This window comes from Plasmodium gallinaceum (assembly GCF_900005855.1).
Source record: "Plasmodium gallinaceum strain 8A genome assembly, contig: PGAL8A_v1_71, whole genome shotgun sequence".
NCBI lineage: Eukaryota > Apicomplexa > Aconoidasida > Haemosporida > Plasmodiidae > Plasmodium > Plasmodium gallinaceum.
In genome coordinates, this window is record NW_021628232.1 from 108,065 (window position 1) to 119,890 (window position 11,826).

The 11,826-nt window shown below is 17.9% G+C and overlaps 1 protein-coding gene across 1 annotated transcript, besides 3 other annotated features; it reads left to right on the plus strand.

Annotated features, from left to right (window-relative positions):
* Positions 1-3,059: 3,059 nt before the first annotated feature.
* Positions 3,060-3,475: a repeat region.
* Positions 3,476-6,216: 2,741 nt separating this feature from the next.
* Positions 6,217-7,170, plus strand: PGAL8A_00189100 (fam-g protein; the record flags this gene model as incomplete). Its single annotated transcript, XM_028670575.1, has 2 exons — positions 6,217-6,291; positions 6,514-7,170. 2 exons carry the CDS (start codon positions 6,217-6,219, stop codon positions 7,168-7,170), a joined length of 732 nt encoding a protein of 243 aa, XP_028527314.1.
* An 881-nt stretch (positions 7,171-8,051) lies between these two features.
* Positions 8,052-8,455: a repeat region.
* Positions 8,456-9,042: 587 nt separating this feature from the next.
* Positions 9,043-9,534: a repeat region.
* Between the last annotated feature and the right edge of the window lie 2,292 nt (positions 9,535-11,826).

Genomic DNA, 11,826 nt, shown 5'->3' on the forward strand with positions numbered 1-11,826 from the left:
TAAATTATTTTATATATGGTATTTGTTATTTATAGATATAATTTTAGATATATTAGAGATATTATATCTCTATTAAATAAAAAAAGAAAAAAAAAAACACTATAAATTAAAAGTTTTTCTATGCATGTATTTTTCATACTGTATACTATATTTGTAGTTATTTTTAATTATATATGAAACTAATTTTTAATTGTGCATGTTTTTGCTTTAAATGTAACTATTTTGATTTTTCTATTATATTTTTTTTATCTTTATGTTTTCTTTTTATTTTTGTTATAAACACATAATTATATAATATATGTATACGTAATTATTTTTTGAAAAAATTTCCTTTTTCAATTACTTCTTACAAAATAAAAAAAAATTATGAAATGCACAAATTCAAAAGAAAAAGTGAACACATATCTATTTTGAAGAAATTATAATAATATATCATATAAAAAAGCACTATAAATTAATTACAATTTAAAAAAAAAAAAAAAAAACTATTTATTTAATCATATGTATATAGTAAACAGCATGTTTCAAAAAAAAGGTTTATTTATTTTTTGGAAAATTTACTTTCTTAATTATTCTAAAAACTGTGAATAAAATTCTTTTTTATATGAAACATATTGTATAAATATATTTTTATAAATTTTTTTTTTTTTTTGTAACTAATAATGATAAGTACAAACATTAAATTTAATAAAAATGTTAATTATAATATTAACTAAAAAAATATATCTTTAATTAAATATAATGAATTTTTTCCTAGAAAATACAAGGATATATATTTTCATTATGATTAGAAATGTATCAATAAATAAATATAAAACAGAATTATAACATGTCCTTTTGCATGTGCATTATCATTACTTTCTAATTAAATGTAAAAAAAAAAGTTATGTTCTTTTTTTTTTTTTGCCTTTTTATACATAATCGATTACTTATAATTTTTATGAGAATGTATTATTTTATTTTTTATTTTGTTTTATTTTAGTTGTAAACATTTTTATTGCTATTCTTTTATTTTTCCTTATCTTTCTCAAAAAATCTAAGTAACTCAATTATTGGACTATAAATAATATTATCGACCTATTATAAATAATATTTAGTTAAATATAGAAAAAACATTTTTAATTGTATATGTCATTTTTCAAGGAGAATATGCTTACATGAAAGCGTAAAGAAAGTATGTATCTTAAAAAAAAAATACTATCACTAAAAGTAAATATGTTTAATAAAAACAATTGCTCTAAAAGTAAATGCATCTAAAAAAAAATACTTTCTCTAAAAAGGAATAATTTATTAAAAAAAATATTTATATATTTTATTATATTATTTTTTTATAAAAAATTAAGAATGTAATATCAAATGTGATATGCATGAGATATAGAGTAAACTAACAACATTACTAATTAATTCATGCATTTAATATTTTATATAAATAATGAAAGTGAATAAACTGATAATGATTAAATGAATAGAGCTTTTTCTACATGCTTTTTATTAATTTATTTTTTTCATATTAGCATGATCACTGAATGAACAATTAACAAATAATTTATATAATAAAAAAAAGTTCAGCAATTGTCCCTTTCAAATTTCACTTTCTTCTAAAATATCTAAATGCTATAAGACATTTTTGTAAGCATTGATAAAGAATTTTATTAAGAATTTTTATTTTTTTAATTTAATTTGTATGAATCTTTGATATAACATAAATAAAAAAGTATATGCATAAATACTACCTTTTTAATTTTTTAACACATATTTTACATTAAAAAATAGTCGTATTTTTAATAAAAGTAAGTTTTTATGATTTATATTTTTTTAATATAATACATAAATGCAGTTTTTTCAACTAACAATATGTGAAATATAATATTATCTTACATTTATACATATTGCTTCATTGTATTAAAATCTTTTAAATAATATATGTATTGTATATTTAAAAATGAAAATTATCCAAATAACAGTCCATTAAATGTAAAAATTATTGTAATTATTAAAAGTAAGTTAATGTTCATAAAGTAAAAAAAATTATTTATAACTATTGTTCGGTAATTCTAACATTAATAAATTAATAGTTAGATAATGCAGTCAATTATATACCAATTCACAAAGGTTAAAAAATACATAAATAATCATTTATATGCACGTATTATCATAGTTATTTCTATAAAAATAAATAATATATATTTCATTTTTATTATAATAATGTATATGAAATAATCATACTAGTGTAAAAATAACATTTATAGCAATAGATAATATATATGTGGTTAATAAAAGGACTTATTAACTTTTTTGCTGATAAAATTTCAATGTGGAAAATATACATTTATACATACGCAGAAGCTAATTAAAAAACATAAGTGAAAAATAAAAAATAGTTGATGTTTTTTATATATATTTTTTTCTTAACATAAATATTTAATCATTTTTTTGAATTTGAGTAGGTGTAAATTTTATAGAAAAAATTCTCAAAATTTTTTTTTAATATTTTAATAAAATTAAATGTTCTATTTTTGAAATAAAAATCTCATTTTTTCCAGTAATAATTTAAATATGTATTTTTATTATTTTAAAGAATTGACTTGATTTTTTAAACACTAATAGTCAGAAATAGTAATTAAATTTTTTGTACTTAAAAACTAATAATTAATGAACATTTATGTTTTTAATAAAAATATAGTGATTTTTACTAAAGTAAATAAATTGTCTAGAAAAAAAAAAAATGAAGAACTTGTAAGAAAAAGAAACAGAATTAACAGTATAGGTAAAAATGAAGAATTATACGAAACAATAAAGCAAGAGTAAAATATTTATAAAATTAGAAAAGGTGAATCAACTGTTAATAAGTTACAAAACAATGAAAATGATACAGGGCTGTGTAAATTCCAAGCAAATAATTAAAATAAATTGAAGAAAAGTACACGATTTATTAGATATTCTGTTAATAAAAGAATTTATTAACCTTGTTGAGGATAAAAATAAATATTTATACGGAAAATACTTAGTTATGTGAGTGCTTGATTTATTAACTGGGTGTTTGTTGACTTTGCTAGAGTACTGTTTTATTAACTTGGTGTTCGGTGTCTTTACTAGAATACTTAACAAACACATTAATAACGAACATGTAGAGTTACCTCTACGGTTTTATTGTATTTATATATATTTTTAAATGCTTTGAACGAGTGATCCTTAATTATGATCTCTACTTCGTTCAGCATTCTTTAATTTCCATAGGCATTTATTTACTTTAATAAAAATCCCTATTTTTATTAAATATTTAAATCCTTATTGAATATCGACTATTAATTAAATGTGAATTACTTATTTCTTTTTCATGTGTTATGTTCAGAAATTTAAATATATTGCTGTTGAATTAACCAACATAAACAATTAGTAAAAATTCAAATAAATTATGCGAAAATTAATTACGCAAATATTTTATTGTCATATGTATAAAATTTTCTCTCACAAATTCAAAATATAAATATTATGTAAATTAAGCTCTTTTATGAAAACATTATTATCTTTTTAAAATCTCATTTTTATTGGTACTAATTCATACTCTCGATTTTTATTTTACCAATTTTCTCTTTTCCTCTCTGAATATATCATTTAAAAAAAAAATAAATATCTTTTTTTCTTTTAGTTAGCAAAACCAACTACGTATTCTTCACAGAGATAATCCTTTTTATAACTAAAAAGGTTAATGAAGCCTTTTATTAACCAGTTATACATAGCTCCATAAACAATACTATTGACCTTCTTTGTATAATATTTACACAAATAAATAGAATAAAAACATTTTATTTTGTGCATGCTAATTCGCAAGGACAATCTGCTATCATAAATGTCTTCTCTAAAATAGATATTCAAAAGGTATGTAAGCAAAAAATATATGTATATATTTACTTGCACTTAATGTGAGTGCACTTAAAAAAAAATAAATAAATAATAATATTTTTTTGTGTGGATATTTACAATTAAAAAAAAATATATATTATGATGATATTTTTTCTATTATAAAAAAAAAAATGTAATCTTAAGAAAAAAAATTAGTTTTTTTTTTTTTTTTTTTTGAAAGATAATGTTCAGACTACTATAGAATGTATATTTTTATTTTAAGCTAATACGTAATATTAAGGAAATTACATTTTGGAGTGTTGCTTATATTAAAAAAAAAAATATTCAACTAATAAGTCATATTTAATGTTTATTAATAAAAATAAAAAATTTATATTAAAATTGAGTAGAGTTTGCACTACATTTTCCTTATTAATTTATTTCTTTGACACGACAAAAGAAATTTAAAAGCCATTAATAAATCAGAGCTATAATAAATTTCTTTTCCTTACGAACATTATCTTATTTATAAAAATTATAATCATTTTAATACTCCATGAACTATCATTTGGATAATTTATGTTTCTATATCTGTAACACACACACTATTCAAATTATTTTAATATCATAATATCTATGTTAAATGTAAGACACTTTTATATTTTACATATTTTTACTTGTAATAACTTCTATATATAACATTAAAAAAATATAAATCATAAAAAATGCACTTTTATTAAATTTATGATTATTTCTTAGAGAAAAATTAGTGTTAAAATATTAAAAATAATAGTATTTATGCACACCACTTTTTACTAATAATACGTCAAAGATTCTAACAAATTAAATTTAAAAAATAATAATTCTTATTAAAATTCTTCATTAATGATTACAAAGATGTCTTATAAAATTTAAACTTTTAAGAAAAAAGTTATACTAGAAAGGGACAATTGTTGAATTCATTTGTACTATATAAATGATTTACCTAAATTTCTTAAGTAAAATGAAAAATAAAAAATTGTGCTATATATATATAAAACTAAAAATAAAAAAGAAAATAAAATAATTTTTTTTTATATCTAAATAGAAAATTATAATAATATATATATAAAAAGATATTCTATAATTCTGTTTTATCTTTATTTATTGATATTTTTTATATCACGATAAAAATGCATTCATTTGAATATTATAAGAAAAAATCTATTATATTTAAGTAAAGATATATTTTTATATTCAGAAAATAACATTTATATTAAATTTCAAACTGATAAGTATTACTCGTAAAAAAGTAAATTTACAAAAATATATTTATAGAATAAATTAAATTTGTCAAAAAACTTTTTTTAAAAAATATTTTTTATTTTAAATATGTGATTAAAAAAATAGTATTTTTATTTTTTTTTTCAAATTCTAATTAATTTATTTGACTTTTAAATGTGCTCTTTATAAGATTTGTTATTATAATTTCTTAAAAATAAATACCTATCTTCACTTTTTCTTTTGAATTTAAGTACTTAATAAATTTTTTTTATTTTTTTTCAAATAATTGAAAAAGTAATTTTTTTTAAAAAATAGTTATAACAAAAAATTAAGTATATACATATATTGTATAAATATTTATCAATAATAAAATTAAAAAAAAAAGAATTAAGATAAAAAAAGTATATAAGAAAAATCAAAAAAGTTATATTTAAAAGAAAAATATACACAAAGAAAAATTAATTTTATATTAAGTGAAAAATTGTCACAAATGTAGTATACTGTATGAAAGATACATGCGTACAAAAATTTTTAATTTATAGAGTTTTTTTTTCTTTTTTTGATGGAGATATATATCTATAATATACCAAGATTTATATTTATAAATCATAATATACCTTATATAAAATAATTTAAATTTCGATATAATTCACAGAGATTAGTAATTTAGAAAAAAAAAATTAAAAAAATCCTTTAACATTAAATGTATTCATTTATAATTTTTATGTGCATTAAATTAAAAATATTCATTTTTTTACATAATTTAAAGATAAATAAAATTTTAATAAAATATTTTTAAAATAACTTCATCTGATTTATTATATTTTTTATTTATTTGTAAATTAACATTCTTATTTTATTTTTTAAAGAATTAAGAATATTATTTCTATCTAAAGTAACCATAATATCATAAGTAATAATAAAAAATTATAAATTACAATTCATATATGAAAATAATTTTCTATTTTAAAAATTTAAGAAATTAACACAAGTTATAATAATATCTAAATTAATATTACAAATCCATATTTTAGTTTTATTGAAAATTGAAACAGTTTTACACCTGAATTAACAACTTCCACTTCAATATTATTCTATAAATATATTAATATGAAAACGTTAACTTCATATTTAAAAATTACTACATTCATTCTTTTAATTTGGATGTATCAATGTTTTTATAACGTAAGTTAAAATTTTTACAAAAAATATACATATAGATATATTTTATTTCTAATTATTTTTAACATTTCATTTGATTTACTATTCTAACAAAAGAAACATTCTTTTAAAAAATTTTTATTTAATCCATAGTGTTATTCCTATAAAACATTGATTGATAAAAATATATTGCAAATAAAAAATGAGTTAAAATATTCTTTTAAAAAATTTTTATTTAATCCATAGTGTTATTCTTATAGAACATGGATTGATGAAAATATATTGCAAACAAAAAATGAGTTAAAATATGAAAGAGTATTAACAGAGGGTAACACAGAAGAAAAAAAGCAAACTAACGCTGAAGGGTGCCTAAAAGAACGTCCATTAGATAATGAAAAAAACAAATGTAAAAATCCGATTCAATACAAGAATCCGTACGATCCATGCCATGGAGCCAATACTCCATCATTGTCGGAGAGTTTTGATAGAAAAGCAAAAGAAATGAACCCTAAATTGAGAGACCAGAAATTGAATATTGAATGTAATAAAATTTCAGCTAACCAAGTTAGTGACCTACATTTTATCTCTCATGGACCTGATATTCCAGATGAAGAAAAAAGCAAAATAACTGATAGTGCTAAGAACCAACATGACTTTAAATTGGATGAACGTTTATGCGAATCTAATAAAAAAATGAAAGACAATAAAACAGAATTCGATTCTAATAAAGAGCTGAGAGGCAATAAAACAGAATCCGAATCTAAGAAAGAGATGACAGAAAATAAAGCAGAATCAGAATCTAAGAAAGAGCAGAGAAAAAAAAAAAAAAAAAATATGAAATTTGATTTAATGAAACATTTAATTTTTCATAAGTTTGATAAAATTTACGATGATAAAAAATAATGATTTAACAGAGAATATAGGATTATTAATGCACAAGATTTACTTAAAAAAAAGAAAAGTTAATATTTTATCTAAATTTTTTTTATAGAGATATATTTTATTTTTTATAAAAAAAAAATTAAATGAGAAAAATTTTTTAGAAAGAAAATGTTTCATGTGAATATTTTTTAATTTTTAAGAATAAAATTTTCGTTAAGTGTTATTAATATAATTAAATTTTTTTTTTTATTTTTATGTATTTTTATTATTTTCAAAAGCAGTGAACTTAAATTATTGAAAATTACTTATAAAAAGCAATAAATATTTTGTACTTAAAAATTAATAATTAATGAGAATATATGTTTTTAATAAAAATACATAATTTTTATCAAAGTAAATTCACAATGAACCACATTATTGCAGTTAACTTGTTTGTAACATTAAAATTATATTTAAAATCCAATTAATTGCTAGAGAAAACTCCATATTTTCTTTAATAATTTGTTTTTCATTACTCTAGCAAATTCGTTGAATGATAATTTAATAAATTAAAAATGTAATTTATGAAAAGTAAATAAATCAGATAGTAAATGTAGACGATAAAATAGAAGAAAAAAAGTTGGACGCAAAATTATTACGAGCTTATCTACATGACAAAAAAAAGGACACAAAAAAGAAAAAAAAAGTCTTTATTGAGAATTATTAGAGTTAAAGATTTGTTAATAAAAGGAATTATTAGCCTTCTTGAGAAATAAATTAATATCTGTATGGAAAATAAATAGACATGAAATTACTAGATAAATGAAAGAAAATAGAAATGAATAGTGTGAAAAAAATATTCAAGTTATTTAAAAATAGAAGAAAAATTGATAAAATTTTTTTTCGTCGCAAATTTTTATCTTTTAATTTTAAAGAGAAAATTTTATATTAACAATAATAAAATTTTCGTGTTTGTAGTATTGTATAACTTATTTTGTGTTTTGTTATTTATATTTGATAATTCGCTAGAAGTGAATTTGAATTGTTAAACATTAATCATAACATTACAAGTAAAATATATGTGATTTAAAACTATAATTAATAAAGATTTAAATTTTTAATAAAAATTATGGAATTTTATTAAAATAATTAAATGCCTCTTAAAAACAATAAATGCTCAATGAAGGAGACCATATGAATTTCAATGGTTTGTAGCATTAAAAACAAATTTAAATTCATTTAAATGGTAGGAGAAACACTACCTACTCGTTGTTAATTCTTCTTTTCAATACTTCAGCAATGTAATGAATAGGAAATTAATAAACCATTAATTACATTTATTTTATTTATATTATGATTTATATTTAACAATTCAAATTTATTGCTCCCAAATTAACTAGCATAAATAATTGATGAAATTCAAATTAAATTACATGAGTACTACAAAACACAAAGATTTTATTATAGTTAATATAAAATTCTCTTATTCAAATTTAAATAAAAGTACACTACAATAAGCTTTTTTAGTCAATAACTTTTTCATCTATTTTTCGACCACTAAATTCCTATTAAAAAAAATAAAAATTCATTTTTTTGTGTATTTAAATTACAAAAATAAAAAATCATTAACTAATTTTTTTCTTTCTTTTTTACTTAACAATTGCATGTTGGTTAATAAAATGTATTATTAACCTTTTTAAAATAAACGATAATAGTTGTATGGAAAATATATATTTATACATGCAAATTCTAGATGTAAAATAAAAAAAAATAAAAAAATAATTGTTAATTACTTTGTTTTCTTTTTCTAATATTTAAATATAAAAAAAAAAATATATTTACTTTTTTTTTGAAAGGACTAGTTTTTCAGTTGAAATATTAATTTATTTATTTATTATTCAATAACTTTGCTAGAATATTGTTTTATTAACTGGGTGTTCGGTAACTCTGCTAGAGTACTGAACAAACAAATTAATAAAGAGCATGTCGAGTTTCCTCTATGGTTTTTATGTATTTATATATATTTTTAAATGCTTTGAACGAGTGATTCTTAATTATAATAATCAACTTCATTCAGCATTCTTTAATTTCAATAGGTATTTATTTAGTTCAATAAAAAGCCTTATTTTTATTAAAAATTTAAATCCTTATTTAACACTGATTATTAATTGTAAATTACTTGTTTCATTGTTATGAGTTTCATTAAGCAGTTAATATATATTGCTCTTAAATTAACAAACATAGACATTTCTTGACAATACAAAGAAAATTATATAAATATTTATTATATGAAAATTTTATTGTTATATGTATAAAATTTTCTTTTGCAAAATTCATCACAAAATATATTTCATTCTCTAAAAAGAAAATTCTTTTTTCTTTTTTTTTTTATATATTTTTTTTTTTGCTGACGGTCTTTGTACTTTTTTTTTAAAAATAAAAAAAGTACAAACAATGAAAAATTGATCATCAATTTTTTTTTTCGCGTATGCACAACCAACTACGTATTCTACATATAGGTAGTCCTTTTTATTACTAAAAAGGTTAACGAAGCCTTTTATTAATCAGTACTCTAGCAAAGTCACCGAACCACCAGTTAATAAAAAAAATAAACAATACAATTGAACTTTTTTGTATAATATTTAGACGAACAAATAGAATAAAAACACTTTATTTTGTGCATGCTAATTCGCAAGGACAATTTGCTATTATAAATGTTTCCTCCAAAATAGTTATTCAAAAAGTACGTAAACAAAAAATATATGTATATACATACTTGCACTTAAAGTGAGCGCACTTGAGAAAAATAAATAAATAATAATATTTTTTTTGTGCGGTTATTTACAATTAAAAAAAATATATATTATGATTATATTCTTTTTATTACAAAAAAAAAAAAAATTAGTTTTTCTTTTTTTTTTTTTAGGAGGATAATGTTCAGACTACTATAGAATGTATATTTTTATTTTAAGCTAAAATGTAATTTTAAGGTAATTACATTTTTGAGTGTAGCTTATACTAAAAAAAAAATAATTGACTAATAAGTCATATTTAATGTTTATTAATAAAAATAAAAATAAAAATTTTATATTAAAATTAAGTAGAGTTTACACTACGTTTTCCTTATTAATTTATTTGTTTAACACTAGAATAGTAATTGAACAGCCATTAATAAATCAGAGCTATAAATAATTTCTTTTCCTTAGGAATATTATATTATTTATAATAATTATAATAATTTTAATACTTCATGAACTGTTAATTGGTAATTTATTTTTCTATATCTCCAATACACAAACTATTCAAGTTATTTTAATATTATGTAATATCTGTTTTAAATATAAGACAATTTTATATTTTATATATTTCTACCAGTAAGAAGAACTTCTACATATAATATTAAAAAATTATAAATCATACAAAATGTACTTTTATTAAATTTATGTTTATTTTTAAGAGAAAAATTAGTGTTAAAATATTAAAAATGATAGTATTTATACACAGCACTTTTTATTAATAATACGTGAAAGATTCTAACAAATTAAATTTGAAAAACAAAAATTCTTATTAAAATTCTCCATTAATATTTACAAATATGTATTATAAAATTTAACGTATTAAGAAAAAAGTTATATTAGGAAGGAAAAATTGTTGAATTCATTTATACTATATAAATCAGTTACCTAGATTTTCGATAAGTAAAATGAAAAATAAAAAATTGTGCTATAAATATATAAAACTAAAAATAAAAAAGAAAACAAACACATCGTAATTATAATCAAGGCTTATCAAATAAATATATAAAGGCAAAAAAAAAAAAAAATAAATAAATAATTTTCTTTTATATTTAATTAGAAGATAATAATAATATATATGCAAAACGTTATTTTATAATTCTGTTTAATCTTTATTTAATGATATTTTTTATATCACAATAAAAATGCATTCTTTTGAATTTTATAAGAAAAAACCTATAATATTTAACTAAAGATATATTTTTATATTCAGTAAATAACATTAATATTAATTTTGAAACTTATAAATGTTACTAGAAAAAAAGTAAATTTAAAAAAATGTATTTTTTGTGTAAGGTAAATTTGTCAAAAAATAAAACTTTCTTTAAAAAATATTTTTTACATTAAATATGTGATTAAAAAAATAGCATTTTTTTTTTTTTAAATTGTGATTAATTTATGTGACTTCAAAATGTGCTTTTTATAAGATTTGTTATTATAATTCCTTTAAAGTAAATAACTATTTTCACTTTTTCTTTTGAATTTAAGTACTTAATAAAATTTTTATATTTTTTTTCAAATAGTTGAAAAAGTAATTTTTTTTAAAAAATAGTTATAACAAAAAATAAATATATACATATATTGTATAAATATTTATCAATAATAAAAATAAAAAAAAAGAATTAAGATAAAATAGAGTATATTAGAAAAATCAAAAAAGTTATATATAAAAGAAAAATATACACAAACAAAAATTAGTTTTATATTAAGTGAAAAATTGTGACAAATGTAGTATACTGCATGAAAAATACATGCGTTTAAAATTTTTAATTTATAGAGTTTTTTTTTCTTTTTTTGTGTTAGATATATCTCTATAATGTACAAAGATTCATATATATAAATCATAATATACTGTGTATAAAATAATTTAAAGTTCGACATAATTAACAGAGATTGGTAGTTT